General features: G+C 39.3%; 1 protein-coding gene across 1 annotated transcript in view; it reads right to left on the bottom strand.

Annotated features, from left to right (window-relative positions):
• The window catches only part of LOC138052579 (E3 ubiquitin-protein ligase listerin-like), a 45,694-nt gene that overhangs the window by 11,775 nt on the left and 13,919 nt on the right, over positions 1–20,000 (bottom strand). Inside the window, exons 3-17 of the mRNA XM_068899115.1 lie at positions 19,562–19,660; positions 17,964–18,194; positions 17,390–17,442; positions 16,463–16,643; positions 15,618–15,791; positions 12,696–12,830; positions 12,308–12,511; positions 10,749–10,994; positions 9,653–10,261; positions 8,504–8,545; positions 6,167–6,362; positions 4,929–5,071; positions 3,905–3,986; positions 2,670–2,826; positions 2,389–2,551 (exon numbers count right to left, since the gene is read on the bottom strand). Of these exons, the coding sequence (XP_068755216.1) occupies positions 2,389–2,551; positions 2,670–2,826; positions 3,905–3,986; positions 4,929–5,071; positions 6,167–6,362; positions 8,504–8,545; positions 9,653–10,261; positions 10,749–10,994; positions 12,308–12,511; positions 12,696–12,830; positions 15,618–15,791; positions 16,463–16,643; positions 17,390–17,442; positions 17,964–18,194; positions 19,562–19,660 (2,715 nt within the window). The remainder of the gene's footprint in view (positions 1–2,388; positions 2,552–2,669; positions 2,827–3,904; positions 3,987–4,928; positions 5,072–6,166; positions 6,363–8,503; positions 8,546–9,652; positions 10,262–10,748; positions 10,995–12,307; positions 12,512–12,695; positions 12,831–15,617; positions 15,792–16,462; positions 16,644–17,389; positions 17,443–17,963; positions 18,195–19,561; positions 19,661–20,000) is intronic.

The raw sequence follows: 20,000 nt of genomic DNA, 5'->3' as shown, positions 1-20,000 counted from the left end.
GTTGACATATTTGTTTAAATTCTCTTTTGTTATTCACACGTGCCAACAACTCGAACAAATGAACCCTTTGTTTCGGCCGCCAATAAGGCTGTGGTTGGCTTATTAATAATAACATGTAAAGTCCCTGCTATCTTTGCCATTATAGCAAAGAACCACACCAGTAAATCTAATTCTGTCATCTTCAGCTGTAGGCAAGAGAATTGTATTTTTTATCTGTCATTTGATTGACATCTGATAACATAATTTTACTTGGAAAATGGAATCTTTTACCGTTGAGCCAATCACTCTAAATGAACTGTTTTCGCATAAAAAAAACCCTGTAATCTCGTGAGATCTATGGAAACACTTCAAAACTAATTAAATTCCCGTTTTCTTATTTCAGCAGCTTAGGACAATCTCGACCCCAGAGCTCTTCTCTTTCTTCTGGTGCCGAGAATGGGACGATTATGAGTACGAATTTTCCGTTCTGAGCGCGCGCACTTCAAAAAATGTTGGACTACCCAATCTCGACCCCAGAGCACTTCTCTTTTGCGCATGACTGAGGGAAATAAAAGCTCTGCGGAACCCTGAAATAAAGCGTCTTCTCATTGGTTTCGTGAAAAACAAAATGAAAAGCGACTCTGATTAGTGCATTCATGTTAATGTTAGCACAAGTAAGGAGTGAGGAAGGCTCAATCAAGTGAAGCTACGATCCTCGCAGTAATGAACGCAATTTTTGCCATAGCGTAGACAAGCCTGAAAAATTCAGGACTTCCAACGGGGTTTGAACCCGTAACCTCGCGATGCCGGTGTGACGCTCTAACCAACTGAGCTATAAAGCCTCTGATGTTGGGAGCGGGTCATTTGTGGGTCACACATGTTCCCGTGATGAATGAATCAACGAACGAAATGATGAATGTTACATTGAACTGCAGATACGAAATCAAGTGAAACTATTGCGTTCATAAAATGAATGAAGGGGTAGTTTCTAAAGAAACTGTGGTGCTGCGTCGGTGGGGAAGTAGTACACAAAAATTTGGTTTTATCAACGCAGTCAAAAGTATCATTCTTAATAATTTTAAATTACTCCAAAATGATCCCGAGACTCGTAGAATCTTTTCGCAACCTCCACTTATTTCATTCAAACGCGACAAAAACGTAGGCAACTTTTTATTTAGAGGCGCGCTCAAAACTAACGAGCAACCCGGCACGTTCAAATGCGCGCGCTCACGATGCAAAACTTGTCTTTTCACTGTTAACACTAGCAAGATATCGGGACCTAAGCCATCTGTTAAGATCACCGATCGTTTCACATGTACCTCCGCAAATGTCATTTATTGCATAACCTGTACGTTATGCAATAAATTATACATTGGCGAGACAGGTAGACGACTAGGTGACCGATTACGCGAACACCTTCGCGATGTTGAGAATGACAAGGATGCATCTAAGCCAGTCGCTCGTCATTTTAATCTCCCTAACCACTCCAAAAAACACATGGCTATCTGCGGCCTTTCCCTACACCTAGGTACGACGGAAACCCTTAATCCTCACGGTATTAACGAACGCTTTTCATTTAAGTAATATATTCCTATTTTTCACGTTGCCATGTTATCACCAATAGCGTAGCTCCTACTATACTATAAAAACTACACGTAACCCATAATTCCTCGATTCGCTCTGACGAAGGGCTAACGCTCGAAACGTCAGCTTTTAGAATCTCTGTACGGTGGCCACTTTACATTATCAACTCCGTTGATAAAACCAAATTATTGCGTTCATAACTGCGAGGATCATAGCTTGACTTGATTTCATATCCGCAGTTCAATATATAATTTCGTTCAGTACGGTTCAAATTGCCAATTTTTGTCTATAAGAACCCTACGGCTTTCCCAGAGCCTCGGGTCATGCGCAGAGCCTCGGGTCATGCGCAGACATAAAATCCAAGGCTCTGGTGACGAGAATGCTGCTTAGGATGGAAAGGGATTCTGCTTCTGTGGGAAGAGGAGCAAGGGGACACTTTGTGACGCTTATTGAAATCTACTCACAACAGACACGCATCTAATTAGGGGCATTTAAGGACATAGAGCGATTTTCGATTGAGTGTCGAAAGTAATCAGCGAGTTGCTTTGGTTTTGCATTACTTCCCTCAGTGATTGGTTCAAAGTTCTCGCGCCACTTTTTCAACCACATTTTCCCGCGCTTTGTATCGGCTCCCTGTCGGCTCCGTGTAATTACTTCAAATTTTGATTGGTTTTCTGGATTGTCTCCGTCCTTTTTGATTGGCCAAAGTAATCACTTTGGTTTTGGTTTTATGACACTCGATTTAAACTCGTTCTATCTGCACATTTGTCAACTCTCCTGCAAAGGGAAAAACGGGATGGAACCAACATTGCACGAGATACTAACCATGGAGTAACACTCATTTCTGAGGAAACTCAGCTCTTTTTCATGTCTTGTTAACGCACTAAAAACTCTCCTTGTGACATTGTCTTGCTCAGGGTCATCAGCAACATCTCCGAGACTCGCATCCTTCAGAAGAGAAATGGCTTTAGCCACCAAGTTTTCCACCCTGAGAAACAAAATTCCACGCACGAACCGTCGTTAAATTACCGCAAGCATAACTGAACATCTCCCTTCCCATCGGCAGTATTTCTACCATTTAGGGAAACTAGTTCTTAAATAATTACCTCTCAAGTGTATCGACCTCTGATAGCTTGTTATGAATAACCTCTGCAGCTCGGAGCAGAAGTGTCTGACATGGAGTTTGATCCCCTTCAGACATAGAATGTCGTAACACCTTTAACCCTGTTTGCCAAGTTTCCGTCAATGACTGTGATACACTCGCTGCAAAAGAAAGTTGACATAATTTTATCTTTTGACCTACATGCATTGTACAACTTATGTCGAACATGACTGCCAATTTTAAGTGATACTTCGATCAAAAATCAATTTCCTTTTTTCAAATTTTGAAAATGTGTTTGCGTATCACTAGACCGGCAAAGTTTAAGCAGAACTTTGTTTACCTCAAGTTAAAAGTTATTTATTACCTTTTTACAGTTACTTGCTTAGTTAACTGGCCTTTAAATGAAAGTGGGGCTGAAGTTGACCTTGTTATGATACAGATCTCCCTGCTTTTGTTGTGTGAATGTTGTTGTTCTCATGCTAATGACTTGGAATTTACATAGGAAAAGCAAAGCAAAGAAAAAAAAAGTCAACTTCAACCTCAATTTCATTCATAGGCCAGAGCACACAACTGTAAAATGATCTATTGTAAAATCTTGGGAGAGCTGGTTCGAAGAAAAAATGACGTCAAAGACTCAATCGCCAAGAAATGAATTGTGTGTACACAACTGATTTAGCATGCAGCACTGAAATTTCGGGCTATCAGAGAGTGAAACTTGTGTCTTGCATTTTCACATATGTTACATTCTTAATCGAGAGAGTTTTTGGCGCCACTCTCCTCTCTCTCCAGTTCTCTGGGGTCTGCAGGTTACATTTTGAGCCAAGTAATTCCGAACCGCTAAACACAAAAACTGTGCTCAAAGTAAAAATCTTTGGGTCGAAATGAAAACTAAAAAAAAATTTTTTGCCAATCTGAAGAAAAGAGAATTTGAGATCGTGGGAGCACCTTAAGCTTGATCCCTTCTTTAGCCCGAAATCATCTGAAATAATATTTCTTTTTGTATGTACCGGTAGTTTTCTTTTCTTTTACTTTATGTATACGGTATTAAAGTGTATTCAGTGTTGTAGAGGAATACTTCTTCTCGTGACGTTGCGGCTGCCAAATAGATGAGGAAGTGGCCTTTTTGGCAATGTTAAGCAGTTAACCAAAGGAATTATTGATGACAAAGTTGGAAAGGTAATCTTGAACTTTGGCATTACAATAGCTCATTAACCCGGTTTATCGAGGAAATCAACTTACCAGAGACCTGAGGCATATGGAGAAGTTGTAACTGGAAAACAGCTACGAGGAGATCCAATGTGCATGGAACCAGATCATCAGGCTGAAAACAAAAAACAACAAAAAAGAAAGTGAAATACAGTACTGAACAAAAAACCTCCAAAGAGTGCATTTTCTTTTTAAATGACACGCTGGACACGCTAATGAAAAAGCGAGTTATTTCAAAAGGAGTGACCCAGCCGTTACAGAGGTTATTTCTAAAACAATTACAAACTTTCAAAACAGCTACTGCAAATGCTTCAGTGACTCAAATGCTTCTCGAAAAGAGGAGGGCACGGAGCCTATGGCTATTACGTAAGGTAAAGTCTGCTTACGAGCCAAGTGGCCCATTAGGCCGGAGCTTATCACGGTTTCTGTAGCATGAAGCGACTAGGAGTATTTCTACCCCCCTGGATGGGATGCTAGTCAAACGCAGGGCCACTCGATCCGGAGTCGAGCGCATTAACCATGAGGCCACCGCGTCTCCTACATGGCTATTACGTGCTACCCTCATAAAATGAAGACGTCACATCACATCACGCCTCAGAATTTTGATGTGAAAGTCGGGGGTTCGGAATCTCGGCATGTTTCCCGTTGTTTCCTTAGACTAGGATGGCGTGAATCAGTGGTTAGGGCGATGGGTTTACTGTGACATGCGAATGCATGCTACATGTTTTAATCCTGCTTCGATAACCGTTAATTTCGGTTTTCTTCAGAAGTCTGGCATTTAATCCACTTTACTTGGTCAATAGCCAGTTGCTTACCTCCAGTCACTTGGGTTTTTTGGTTTTACCGTTTTCAGTGGACTCTTTCCAATCAATAACGCACCTCATGCTGGTCATCGGACTTAAAAAAATTTCTATACCATTTTAACAGTTGGGTTGGATAAGACAGAGAGACTGGAGTATCATCCCTCTGACTTGTTCATCTCAAGCGGTTTCTTACAACTAGTGAAAGGATGTTCTTAATAAGCCCATACTTGAAACAAAGAGACGACAGAACTTACATTCATTTCACAGTTAACAAGAAACGCCTTCAGAACGTCTAACAACAGTAGCAGCTCTTGTCCACTATCCAGTTCCGACTGTCTAAGGATCCTTAGGAAATGTTGAAATACCTTTTCCACAAAGGAAGTTGGGAGCATCAAAACTGGAACAAACGTACTGTAGTTTAGACGACGTTTTCCGACAATAAAGAGAGCTTATCACGGTTAATGACTTTACCCTTGTGTTATCCGTGTCTATTACACGAAAAAAAAAAAGCCACTGGAAGATTTGACAGTTTCATGTCACTTCACAATGGGAACTATGCTGTGTGTTGGTTTCGCTGACATTTAAGGGATGAGGACAACTCGAGATAACCAACATGAATTAGGAGTGTCATTTCTATCGATTCTTAACATTATCTTCCTCGTGCGATCGTCCGGGTACGTGTAGTCCTGAGAAGGACTGCTTAGGAAGACACTGACTGACATTTCGACAACCTGAGCGGAAGTCATCTTCAGACTCAATTGATTTGTGTAACGTCAGTAGATAGTATGAATCCACTGGGTTAAGGGTTTAAGTCGAGTGGCACTGAGAGTCAAGAGCCACTCGGCTACCAATAGAATCACGACTTGGTTGACCAAACACATCAACACCATCCGCTCAGGTTGTCCAAACGTCAGTCAATGCCATTCTAAACTGTCCTTCTCAGGACTACACAGGGGCACCCGACGATAATCTTCGGTTAAATATGAGTTCGGGAGACTCAAACTGTTCTAAGAATTCGGTTCTACGTTGCCAAACAGCTATAGATTTTTCTACCAAAACATAACCTAAAAGATTCGGAACCAGGGAAAAGTAGTCCCTTACGTTTTCGAAAGGGATATTTTTGCATGTTTTGGCACTTAAAAAGGTCACCTAGCAGTTTCGAAAAAGCAAATGGTTTGCTGGGAAGTTCTTTAAAGGTAATGTTCAGCTAGCAATTTCTGAAATGGAGATATCATTCCCTAAAAATTTTGGACCCTTCAATCTTCAGCAAAGATATCCGAGGGCAGATCAAATTTCTCTAGGTGATAAAAACATCTCTTTAGACGGTCTTTATACATTACAAGGAGCCTCAAAATGTCGCTCAAAGGCTGTTTTGCTCGTTGGGTGCCCTTGACTACACTCAAGCGGACAATCATGCAGATTTCACTTGACTATGATTATCTTCATTCAGTACGCAGACACATTTGAAAGTGACATATTTGACTAAACTAACCACTTCTCGACGTCACAAGGCACAATTTCAGAAGTTTCCAAACAACCATGCGATCGTCTTTAGGAAGTGTTGTTGTGTAATTTGAAGTGTCTTCTCCAACAACAAAAACTAAATGCTTTGACAACTCCAGTAGTTTTTCTTTTCCTTCTGCACTCTGGAGCCACCTGACAACACCGATAACGTTGGACAGGAGACCCTGAAGCAAAAACAAACAATGCACTCAGCTAAGCAACAACGAAAAGCGAAAGGAATAATCCTCGCAATCATTTGGACAATTTTAAGCAATTGTCTATATTAGGGACAACTGAAGAATTCAGGTGGTATCCGGATGTTTCGCCCGAAAGCCTGTTCGCCCGACGGAGATTTCGCCCGAAACTATAGATGATTCGGCCGATGATATTTAATTGACTTAAACCGTAATTCATTCACAATTGCACAGCTGGCATTCCAGTATTAGTTCTTGGAAACAAGAAGGATCTGCCAAACGCATTAGATGAAAAAGAACTAGTGGAGAGATTGAATCTGGCATCTATCCAAGACAGAGAAATTTGCTGTTATTCCATTTCTTGCAAGGAAAAGGAGAACATTGATATCACACTCCAGTGGCTAATTCAGCATTCCAAGTCACGAGGTTGATAGTGTCAATGATATTACAAGTATATTGGCCGCACAAAAAAATTGGGAATCATGTGAAATGAACCTGTCACAGACAGAACCTTTCAAGCATGGAATTTATCAAACTTTGATAAAGTACTCTTCGCTATAAATTTTGAAGCAATGTACCAAGGATTGGATGAGTTGACATAGTATGCCGCTGTTGTCTCTTGTGAAAAAAAAAATAAATAAATAAAAAATAAAAAAAAATAAAAAAATAAAAAAATAATAATAATAAATAAAAAATAAAAAAAAGTAATTCATTCAGGTACATGTAGATGGTGTTCAGAGAACGAAGACCGAGAAAACCAAGAACACACCATGAATGGAGAACTATAGGATTTCATCCCCTGTCACCACCGAAAAAAATAATGCATTTACCTGCTTAACATCTAACACCGCCTCTTTTACAATGGCCACAATGCTCTATTTCGACAATTTGAATGCTAGCAATATAGCAGGACAATGAATAATATCACAGCATGAACCTGGTTTAATGGCCAAGTTCCTGCAAGCATGGTAAATTATCTGAACTAGTAATCGGAGAGCCGTAGGTTCGACTTCTGTAAAGGAGTGCTCGGATTTTTTCCGAGTAACCCCGAGTCACCACTAACGAGTCTCCTATAGCTCCGAGGTAGAGCATCCGAACTAGTAATCGGAAGGTCGTAGGTTCGACTCGTGCAAAAGGAGCACTCGGATTTTTTCCAAGCATCCCCGAATCGCAGTCTCCTATAGAAAAAAATTACCCCCAACCATTAATGGTGCTTGAAGCGTGTATTTATAGAATCTTCCCACCATTTAAGGTCGTTTATCCAACAACAGAGTGGTGTCGTTTCCGACTAAGGACGGAAGAGTTGGATTTACGTCCGGAGTCTCTTCGTTAACGTTTTCGGTCAGTCTTCTAACGTCCAGGCCCGGGTTGCTCGAAGCATGGTTAGCGCTAACCAGCGTCAAATACCATGGAAACGTATAGGATTTGATACCTCTTAACCAACGGTTAGCGCTAACCAGGCTTCCAACAACCAGCCCCAGCTCGCTGCTCGCACGCGTTCTCCTGCTCTCAGCGTGGGCTGCATGCATCTGCTTCACGTAATGATTGGCTTCTTTGATTGGCTGGTTAAGGTCGGTCGGTCGGTCGGCCGGTCGTTTTGCCAACGAAAAGTTGAGGCTAAGCAATCACAATCTCTAGGTCGTCGTGTGATTTGACGGCTCAGCGCTAACAAAGCTTCGAGCAACAGTATCCCGTCGCACAGGCTGTGCTCGGTTGAGTTTGGTTACATGTAGTTCTGAGCGCTGGTTCTAAGGTAAGGGTTAGTTTTACTATTACCTCCGGCAGACTGAAAATGTGGCACGTGGATTCAAGCGTGCAGAAGGAACAATGCAAAGCAACCTACAATGAGGGACAAAATTACTTGGGACTCCCATATGGAACAGACGGGGATGCTCGTCGGAAATTTTGAATTGAAACCCTAAAGGAGACCATCTGGGTGTGGCTCAAGCTTTTTGTGACCCCTAAAGCGTGGCTTAAGCAAATATTGGCGCTTTGCCTGGAACACCCTAGGCAAGACCAAAATCCAAAATTTACACCCCTAAGCGAGACGACGAGCATCCCCCCCCCCCCCCCCCCGGGTGTAAGGATCACTTCAATCTTTCACGATTGTTGAAACAACTGATGCCACTTACCTGATGAACAAGCTCGTGCAGGAAAAAGACTGAAGGGTTTTGCTACATGGAGAAAAAAAAAATTCATTAAGCAAAATACATTTAACCTAGGTTGAACGAGGCAACAAGGGCTAATTTGCTAGCTAACAAAAGAATTTTAAAATGGTGGCCATTTTGAAATAAGGTGTATGGCCTAGTAAAAATAAAGTTACAAAAACACAGTACAGTATGCACACCATTGATATTAAAAGACTGGATTAAGCATCTATTGTTTGAAATGAAGCATGACAAAATCGCGGCAGCCAGTTAATTGTTGGGACCACCTTGACACCTCGACATAAGAGATAAATAAACAATGCAGAATTGTTACAAAAACCACTTTCAAAGTTTCTGCGCATAATATTGAAGGGGGTTCTGTTTTTACCCATAATTTCACTGTATGTGAGAGGGTTTATTGCAAAATTGGTCCTAACAACATGGCGTCGTGGGCTTCACGTTTCGCAGGGAGAAAACGATAGTGTGTTCGATCTAGCCTTCTCATTAGATCACTTGGGCACACAGCATGCGCCTGTGGTTTTGACATTGGATTGCCACACCCAATTTCACCGAGGACTGTACCACGCCTTTTAAAAGTTAACCCCGTTACTTCCTGCATTTTAGGGTTTACAACCGTGTTATGGTTCATGTGAATTATTGATTTCAGATAATAATCTTTCCATTGAATGTCTGCGAAACAGACATTCAAAGTTGATAAAGGTCGAAGTGCCACCATGAAAAACAAAATGGCTGATGTTTCAAGCTTTGACCTTTCATTAGAGTGAATTGAGACCTCAGCCATTTTATCTTTCATTCACAGTTCCAATTCAACCAGCTTTATCGACTCGATTGAAAAAAGGGAATTTTTGTGTTTTACTCTCCCACCAGTGCAGCACAAAAGTTTTCTTAGAAACAATCCCCTTCATATGAAATAATATTAGTAGCTAAGTTCACTTCCAGCACAACAAAAGTATATTTTGCATATTTTGCGTTTTTTACAAGCATTTACAGAGAGGTTTGTGACATGAGTGTTCTAGAGGAAACAAAATAGGCTGGCTGTGAATTATGCCCCTGTTTACTTGTTAGAGTAGTTTATAATAATAAATTGTTTAACAGAAAATCGGTGCAACTCACCAAGATAGCTTCTGATACAAGCTCTTCTTGTTGATCTACTGGCAGTGGTGTTATAATGCTACAGAAAATAATAATCACATGTCCAACAGACCTGCTGTCTGTAAACACACTGTTCAAATTCTCCTTGTCCTGATTTCCAGAAGAGACTTGTTCATAAGGTAACTTCATCCAGTGGAACATGGTATTTGTAACAAACTGTTTAGTTAGTGCACAGAAATCATGATCACTTGAAGAAAATTCATTGCTATTATTTAAGATTTGGATGAGTTGTGTTGAGACAAAATGGGGAACAAGTAACGACAAGAGAATTAGATGCTCAAAAGAACTTTCTTGAGTTACTTCATCCAGGCACAATCTGCAAACATCACAGACCAGCTTTAACAGACACCCATTGTACAGGTTTTCAACACCAGATAGCCATTTTGATGTGACGTTGGCAGAATTGAGTTCTTTGCCACATAAACCATTTCCAGTGCTAAGTGAAGGGTTATCAAAATGTTCAGAAGACGATTCAACAAATGCAACCTTGTGTTTTTTTTTGCTCCTAACATATGGGCTTTTGAGAGTGACGAGACACTGTGATAGGGATGAAATGTATTCCAAGTCAACCTGTGTCAAAGAAAGAAAAAACAGTAATTTGGTCAAAACAGTGAGATTGCATACAAATGAGAATTAGTGGCCACGCTTATTTAACAAATTGGTTTACAAATGTTATAAGAGGAAACGAAAGTTGTAAATATCATCACAGTTAGACGAGCGGAGACCGAAAAATCTCCGGGTGGGGGCGGGATCTGCATATGAAAGGGGTGGGGATGTTGCTCGTCTCCCTCAGGGGTGTAAATTTTCAATTTGGTCTCACTTATGGTGTTCTGAGGAAAACAACATCATACGTAACCCATAAGTAGCCGTAAAGGTCTCCTTTAGGGTTTCATGCGAAGAAATATTTTAAAATATGGTCTCTTTCAGGGGTCAGAAAATTCCTATTGACCAATGAGAGTGCACGTAGTATCCTAATTATGTTATAAAATTATCTGGTTTGAAAGGGATGCACCATGACTTAAAGCAAGAAATGTGAAAAACAGTGAATAGAGAATACCTTTTGATTTATAGATTTGACATGTTCCAAGCAGAGACAACTCAGACCTTCCCAAAACCAGTTTAACATCTGACTAAACTGTTGGGATATTTTCTGTTCCTCTGGCTCAGAATCCTTCAAAGCACTGGAATCAATTCCAGATTTCATTGACAAGTAGGACAATAGATCAGCCACTAAGACATAAAGATTGGACTGTGTCATTTTTCTAGATTGCCTTTGCAATGAGATTTTCATCACCAGGAGGAGCTATAAGAGAACAAATAACAGATTAACGTCATGAAAGGGACGCGGCGCTCAAGTAAGTAAAGGCATGCTAAGGTTAATTAAGCCACGAATCCTACTTCTCTGAGAGAAATTCCAAATGTAGTTACTTCCTTTACCAAAATAAAACCAAAGTTTAGCCTTTTCAATCCTCTTGTAGACATGTTGAATTGGGCTCAATTTCAGCAATTTAAATGGAGTTTTTCTTCTTATTACTTATTATCTTGGGTTTTTTTTAGCTAGGTGGTATGTCTGAGTATGGGGCCTTCAACATTTGCATGTACCATCGTAATAATAATGATTGCGTTCCGACAAAGGAGGACGCATACTAATCAGGTATCGGTCATGATGCCATGCAATTTCAGGGTTTTGGCACCATCTTAAACTGGCTGGGCAATGGGCACACATCACCTTGGTCTGATGTGATCGTGAATCTGTCATGCCTTGACATCGGGTTCGTATCACAATACCTAAATGCCCAAATCAAAGTGGTAAAAATTCCAAGTATTTACATGTGCTTGGCAGTTGTGCATGTTGCTTGCTCTGCCATTTCTTCGCTGTTTCCCAAAGGTATTAAAGTGAAGTTGTGTTCATTTATTCAAGTATGACTGTTGCAAATAATTATGACTATTATATAAAAGCTATACTTATCAGAAGATCAGAAAGCTGTGTAGTGGTGTGTTTTGTAGGTCACGATAGAGACACACTTTTCCTGAATATTTCTGGGCAATCAGTAAAAATCAATAAAAACTATTATTTTACTTAACTAGACATTGAACGCACTTTACTAATAGTAATCCACGATTATTACTATAACTGTAATGAACTTTATTTAAGTGTCAACTGAGGCACTAATTGGGACACAGAAATCAAATTAAATCAAATAATCAATGATCTGTATGTTTGGTTTTTGATAAGAGGAGAAATCCAGAGTACCAGGAGAAAAACCTCCCAGAGCAGAGTAGAGAACCAACAAACTCAACCGACATATGATGCAGAGTCTGGGAATCAAACCCAGGCCACATGTGGGTTGAGTATGTCTGTTCTCTACTCTGCATCAAGAGGTTTTTCTCTGGTTACTCCAGTTACCCTCTTCTCCAATAATTCTATATCACAATTTTCTAATGGCATTTACAATCTGCTTCTCTGTTCTTGCATTATCATCAGTTGCAATTCAGTTATAATAAAATATAAGCAAAAACAGGAGTTCATCAAGACAGGAACCCTAAAAGGCCATGGATTTCTAAAAGAACAGGGAGACCACGTGAAAGTAAAAACTCCTGCCATTGTTTTTCTACCTGTTCCTTGACTAAGTACTCTTGAACAGCATCATGTGGACCTTCCTTATCAAATCTAGGCAGAAGACAAAATCTCATGCATTCCATAAATGCTGAAACAACTGCAGAGCATTCACTGGGACTGTTCTGTACATGCTCCTTGGCCAATCCCTCTTGCAGATTATTGAAAAGTTCTTGATAGAATCCAAGTCCACTGCCAACTACCTGTAAAATTAATTAACTAAAGACAATTACTTTTAATTTTTGTATCTGCCATGAAAGGCTGCAAGAGTATACAAATTGACAGCCAGATTCCTTCACAATGCATCACAGCAGGCTTAACCAGTGGCCTGTATGACAGGATATATTCTATGCTAAAAGGGATAGTATTTTTTCCTTTTTAACAAACCTCTGCAGGTACTTTACTCAAGAAAGGAAGTAAGTTAGGAAAGATAACGTATGCACAGCCACTGCCCCCATTCCTTAGGACATCCCAAAACTTTGGCAAAACAGCTTTGCGGACATTCACTTGCTTCCAGCAGTCCTGACAGAGAAACAAAAACCAGCAAATTTATGAATGTTGTACACGTACATGTATGATGAGAACAAAACCTCTCATGGAAGTATTCACAATGGACATTGTTTAAGTGCAATATTGTAACTATAAAGGGCTCTGTGAACAAACCTGGATAGAATGACTCTAGACCTTAGGGTTTGCTCTGATACCACAGTGTTTTCCCAGACCACTCCCTCTTTCCTCCCAAATATATAAATGGGTATGCCCTCCGAAAATTAACTTAAGGGGTAACCATGCGATATATACATGAAAACATGCTATCCCGAGAAGGGTGGCAATTCCTTCAGCTTGAAAGCAACTTCATTTTCATGTATTAATGTCTCTGTTCCTTATGTTTGTGTGCTAACCACTAGCTATGATCAAACATTGACTCCAGTTGGAGTTAATAGGGGAACACTGTCTTGCGTTAGGTTAGCTTGTGCGACTTCCAGCGATTGTGTGACAAAGACACCTCAGACAAGAGTCTCGGTTAGCAGGCGATATTCAAAAGGCAACGCAGCCAACAAGCTTGGGGGAAGTCGCTGCGCAGACTTAACTGCACCACACAGTAGTGTCCCAAGTTTATTGACAGATAAGGAGGCCCAATCTCGACTCCAAAGGGAGGGAGGTAGGGAAAAAACCAAATTGTAAACCACACTGATATATTGAGAGCTAACTGCGCTGAACAACAGAACATGAGTGATCTCTAACTAGTTTTCACATTTGATTTACAGACTTTGCCAGTCAAGCTGGCAGAGTTGCCACAACAGCTTGCGCCAATTACTGTCGCCCCTTTTTTTACCCTCCCAACCATGATAATCAACAGAAGACAGACCACAGCACTTGGAGCTACGTGCCTTACTCTTAGCGACAAGTGTGTGGGTTCTTTTACGACCCCACAGCATTATAGACATTGAAGATTGTGAGACAGGAGCTCCGGCTTATCGTCCTTATCCGAGAAGACGTGAAAGTCTAACCATTTGCAGATGTAGTTACAAAGGCAGCACTTTCTCCTCAGTTATTTAAAGACCCTGAGTGATGGTCCGGCCGGAGTTGAACTCATGACCTCCCTCGTGACAGTCCGGTGCTTAACCAACTGAGCCACTGGTGCGAGGTGCTTTCCATGCTTTTATAGCTAGACAAATGTCTGCTGGCATAGCCAGTCGGAAAAGCTACAGTACTATGGGAGAACTTAGTGTTACACGTGCCAACTCTTAGCCGTGAATAAAGCTTTGAAAAAAGTGCCAATGCCGGGGATCGTACTAGCCTGCTAGCGACAATAAAGCTGCGAAGTTCGAAACAATAATACAATAAATCCTTGGTGTTTGCTGACCTTGGCAACTAGACGGCACAAATGCTACATTGAAAACAGAGCTGCCATGAAAGGGTTACAGATAATACTGTCACGACCCATTAACTACATTTTACTTGTGTGACAGTAAAATTGCCTTTTAAATGCAATTGACTATTTTCACAATCCCATAATGCAATACGTTTTGGGAGGTTCTTTACATAAAAACAATACCACTTATTTACTCTTGGGACTGTATCATACTTCAGTAAACTGGATATTCATTGTTTTAATGCAAATAGCCCCCAAAATGAACTGTATTATGGGATTGGTAAAAATAGCGAATTTAAATGAGTTTACAACACAAGGCACCTGCATTACTACATAATAACTAGAGGACAGTAGAATGTGGCTTGGAGTCACAGGTATGTACATAGAGGATATGACATTACTACATGGTGATAGGAAATTTCTCTATGAGTGTTGAAAAAATATTTTTTAACACGAGATGAGAAATTTCGTACCTCTAAGCAGTCATGTAATGTTCTCTTAAATTAATTATATAAACAACAATGAAACACCAAACCATTTCACTTTAACCCATTGACTCCCAGGGGTTCCCCATTGACGAGTATAATAGTCTGGCGTTAGACAGTGTAAAATAGGTACTAAGTCTGGCCGGTTTTGGCCGGTTTTTTGATGTCAATGGGTTAATATGTTTTGTAGTCCTTACGAAGAACAACGGCACAATTCATTACGTAACCATAGCAATGGAGACCTTTTCGCATGTGAAAATAGCATGTTATTTTCATGTGTGAAGATGTCATGTTTTCATGCAAAAGATCACCTGGTATTTCATTGGTGTTTATATAATAAATGTGCAGTAGTTCTTTCACTCTCAACATCGTGGTTGCTGCACATGGAGTTTCATAAAAAGTAAGAATTCCTTTACCACACAAGATTGCTGATAATAAATATTGTTTTCTCAAAGCCTTCTTATTCCCAATCTCCTTGTTTCCTTCCACTGATATTTCAGTGTGATGGCGCCTGCTCTCTAGCATAGGGATTCTTGGCATGGGTTGTGCATGCCAGCTATGGGGTTTTCAATACAGGAGCTGACTACCAAAAGTGGAAGCCCTACAATATTGGAGACACTCAACCTTGCATACTCAGCTGTACACTTGTTAACACCTTACATTTACATGTACAGCACAATTGGGCCAAATTCTGTTCTATACACATAAGGGTTCTGCTTCAAGTCAAAACCAAAAGATTTGGGTAAAAGGATAAAAATAAAGTAGAAAAAAAAAACCGAGACATTAAGCTTAGCATACGGTCAACCAACCACTTATGGCAAACCTTTATTATCTATTCAGCTTCATTTCACTATAATTACATGTATGCTCAGTTCACTCTTATTTTCGACTCAGTTCTTAATGACAAAACCGAAAATAACCAAGTTCACAAACAGTTATAATTCTTACCGCAATGTTCTTCACCACAGATAAAGCAGCATCCCAAACATGTTGAGATACAGCTGGATCTGAATCATCCAGTGCTGACAATACAGCTGGGGACACTAAGCAGCTGATGGATGACATCATCAAAGGAAATCTTTCACAGGCAATACCAACTGTACAGAGTACTGCTCCTCGCACCTGCATGTATTACAGTAAACACCAGCATATAAGAACACTTTTTTCAGGTTTAAGGCTGATCGTGTTCTGATTTGAGGGGTGCTTAAAGTGAGAAATCAGCTTGAAAGTGTTCTTAAAATGTTCTTAAAATTGGTTTCAGAAATACTTCAAGTTATATATTACTAGAGGTTTAATTTTATTAAGTAAACATACAATGCTGTTTTGTAATGGATTTTATAGTTTTTAATGGTCCTGAACACCATAGTACTTTCAATTGATACACATGTATAAGTTACTTTATTGTATTGTTTCCTGATCCTAATACCCTTTCCCTTTGTATTAAGAACATGTATTATATATCAGACTGAATTTCTTCTTATTTATAAATTATGGTGCTTTATTAGTCAAATTTCAGCCTGATGTTCTTAATCCACTTGTTCTTATATGCGGGTGTTTACTGTACAAGGATGAATGTACACAAAGAAGTATGTATAAATGGCAATGGGCTGCAGAAAACATATACAAGTACATGTTCTTGTACATGACATTGTACAGTACGTAGGTAGTACATGCATGACTTGTTTTGTTCTTTGTTTGTGTTGTTTCCTCAGAAATGAAACATAACTATTTTCCCATCAAATTAGTTGAAGGGTGCTTGAAAATACATGTAAATTATCGATTGAAAGGCTTACATGTGGAGATTTGTGCCTGACATATTTCCAGAACTTCTTTTCTCTCATTAAACTTAAATAAAGTTCTTGCATTTCTTCTCTGGTCTTCTCTGATGTAACGGATATTAGCTTTCCAAGGGCTAAGATAGATGCTGACAGGACACGGTTATACTTGGCCTCCCTCTCCTCTTCTGCCACAAATCTAGTTAATAAAAGAACAAAGAAAGGGAATTTTCCTAAAGGAGGAAAGATGGGTTTCCAGCAGAAAATCAATTAATACTGCTCTGATCTTTATCTTTCTTTCTTGTGCAGACTCATGCTGGCTGGAATATCATTGTTCAGCACTCACCTCTGCTACCCAATTATGAGCCCTCTAGTCAACAAAGCAGTCTAATTAATTAAATTCTAATTAAAGTAGGGGTTAACAGAAAGAAACAAACTTTAATTTTAAAATTATTATTCCATGAGCGCGCGATGGATATGAGATGGTAAATAGCCAACGAGGCATATGTAGCGCCGAGTTGCCTACAACCACTCTGATATCCAACAAGTGCAAATGGAATAAAAATACGAGCGAAAAAAAGAGAGAAAATCCAAGCAAAATCGAAAAAACGCGATGAAGATGCGATACAACGTATCTTGTGATCAGACAGATGCAGGCTCATCACAAAAACATTTTTTGCCTTTCACGTACTTCTAAACATTGGAATTGATCCAAACTTTCCACAACAAGGTTTTCTTTTGCTGCAATCAATTGCCAAATAAGGTCAAACTAAGGTACTGTATATGAGCTGATAACTGAGATTGAGTGAACCAATAAGAGCACGACAATGCATAAACCAAGGTTAAAATTTAATAATAACAATTATTATTATTTTTGTTAAGTGTTGTTCAATGAAAAAAAAAAAGGATTAACATGCAAGAATACAACAACATGGGCTTACTCACTTTGGATCAGACAGAGTAGAAGGTGTCTGAGTTAAGATGTTGTCTTGTAAGAACTGTTGGCATTGAAAAAGAAAAAAACCTCACGTATGTGTAAATTAAGTGTAACTTTCAGCAGTTCATCACATATTAAAAATAGCCTACATTGTACATGTACATACATGTACCGTGGCAAGCATTCCAATACCAGTAAAGAGCAGCCAGTTATAGTTGTTAACAGGCCACTGCAGTGGCCTACATGTATGGTATACTTTGTGTTAAAAAATGATTATAACACCGTGCACACAGTTGAAACTAGCTTAATTAGTTATTTTCGCTGTATTGACAGCTTCATTAAACCATAATGACAGCCTCTGCATTGAAGGTTTACATGCATCTGACACATGCCACATAAAAGTGCTGGAACTTCCTCCAGTGCCAAACTCATTTCTCCTAATCCGTTTTTGTGTTGACAGTGACACAATTCTTTTATATACTGACAGTAAAAATAGCTACAAGGGATTATGACTTGTAAAATGTTTGCTTGGTTAAAATTTTTCAAACTAGTTTATATATGATACAATGTGTTTTTACAAACCTCAAACAGTTCTTTCCTACAAAACATAATAACTTCAGCTTGCTTTTCCTCTGAGAAAGCAGCAAGAAATGATTTCCTTCCAGATGATGCCACCACAGGATAAGTGTCAAATTGTGAATACAGCCATGGACCAATGATGTAACGGAGATGAGGGGCAAGATTGCGTCCAACTCTGACAACTAGCTGTTCCATAGCCTGCTGAGTAGCTTCTCGCACTCTATGATCAACATCCTGTGGTCAAAAGCACCTGTTAGTATTATACTGAGTGTACAATGCATTTATTAAATAAATACTATTATAATGTTTTGCATGTACATGTAAATGTCAATGATATTGACATATTTTAGGCATGGATATAGTTAACGTCATAGAAAGTGCGGCGTACAGGGTTTTATTCATGAGTTGTTTGTGTCAAGAACCTGAACGAGCGAGGTAAGAGTAAATACAACCCCGTACAAAGCACTTTCTATGTCGTGAGCTGTTAATTAAACACATAAGAGAATTTTCATTGAAATAGTTTTCTGAATGCAAATTAGAAACAAAAACTCAGTAACAATAGAACCAAATGCAAATTTAATTTAATTCAATAACAACGTACAATTTGCACAAGATGCACGTCGAGTGATTGGCTTGGAAAGCCCTTAACGCTATTGTTGATTAGTTATACTTCCACACGTGGAAGAGCTGTATGCCATTCTGATTGGCTGTATAGGCTTTTTCACACGTGAAAATAAAGCATATAGATTTGTACAAAATTAATGGGCTTTATGGAATTAAATTTTCATGTTATGTGTAATAAATTGAAGTATGTGGATGATGAGGGCAATGAAGTCCAAGAGCTGATCAAGAACTTGGCAAATAACACTGTGAAAGGTGCACAATTTTACTTGATTGAGTTACACAGCAAGTAGTAAATAACTTACATGTGATGTGACTTCTCTTTCATATAAAACATGCGCTTGTTATGATTTGCTAGTAAAGGCAAAAACTGATATGGGTCACCTAGCTAGCTAGCTAGGTTATCCACTAATGGACGGGATTGATATCAGACCACTGTCCCACACGTGTACTGTCTGTTTGTGCGGATTGACAGTATCAGTCAAACCACATTCTTCTCCACCAATGGATGGGACTGATATCAGACAACTGTCTCACAGTTACATTGTACATGAATGCTATCAGTTAGAACAAAACAACACCTCATCCAAATAAACTGTTTTTTTAACAATCCACCAATGGATGGGACTGATATCAGACAACTGTCTCACAGTTACATGAATGCTATCAGTTAGAAAAAAACAACCCCTCATCCAAATAAACTGTTTTTTTAACATGGATTAAACCATGCAAGTGACCTTTATTATGTAGTTTGGATAATTATAATACTGGGTTGCAAGAATCACACGGAGAAAAATTCCTACAGTGTAATCACTATTCAGCCTAATAGAAGTAACAAATGATTTTTTTCAATGGGTGCTGACTGTTGTTTAGAAATTCAACTTTCTTACGGATATTTACAAACAAGCAATGTACAGTACACTTTACTAACATGTACAATTATTGTCACGCACAAAGGCAATGACAAATATTGTGTTTACCAAAGATAACTTGTTGAAAATCCGTGGCCAAAAGGGAAGAGCACTTTCTACAGCATCAGCAGTTGAATTCTTGCATAAGTCAGTAAACTCTTGAATTGCCTAGGGAAAAATAATCAAAAGTCAATACAATGTTTACAGTATGCCAAGGAAAATTTTAATCTTAATAGAATAATAATAATAATAATATAAATAATAATAATTTGGAACAACTGCTGACAATGTAACTTAAGTCACATCGTCAGTGGTTGTTCAAAATTGGCACAGAAAGAATACAAGAAAAGACATATAATGTGGCCAGGGCAATAATTCACTGGGATCTGTCTGGAAAATGCGGAATGATAAATAGTACAATCACGTCCCTGAGAGCGTTCAGGAAAATGAGAACTACAAACTCCTTTGGGACTTTGCACCACATACCAATAAGTTGTCTGGCACAATT

This window comes from Montipora capricornis, chromosome 6 (assembly GCF_036669925.1).
Source record: "Montipora capricornis isolate CH-2021 chromosome 6, ASM3666992v2, whole genome shotgun sequence".
NCBI classification, from domain to species: Eukaryota; Metazoa; Cnidaria; class Anthozoa; order Scleractinia; family Acroporidae; genus Montipora; species Montipora capricornis.
The sequence above is the reverse complement of the archived record's forward strand: the minus strand, read 5'-3'. Positions and strand labels throughout refer to the sequence as shown.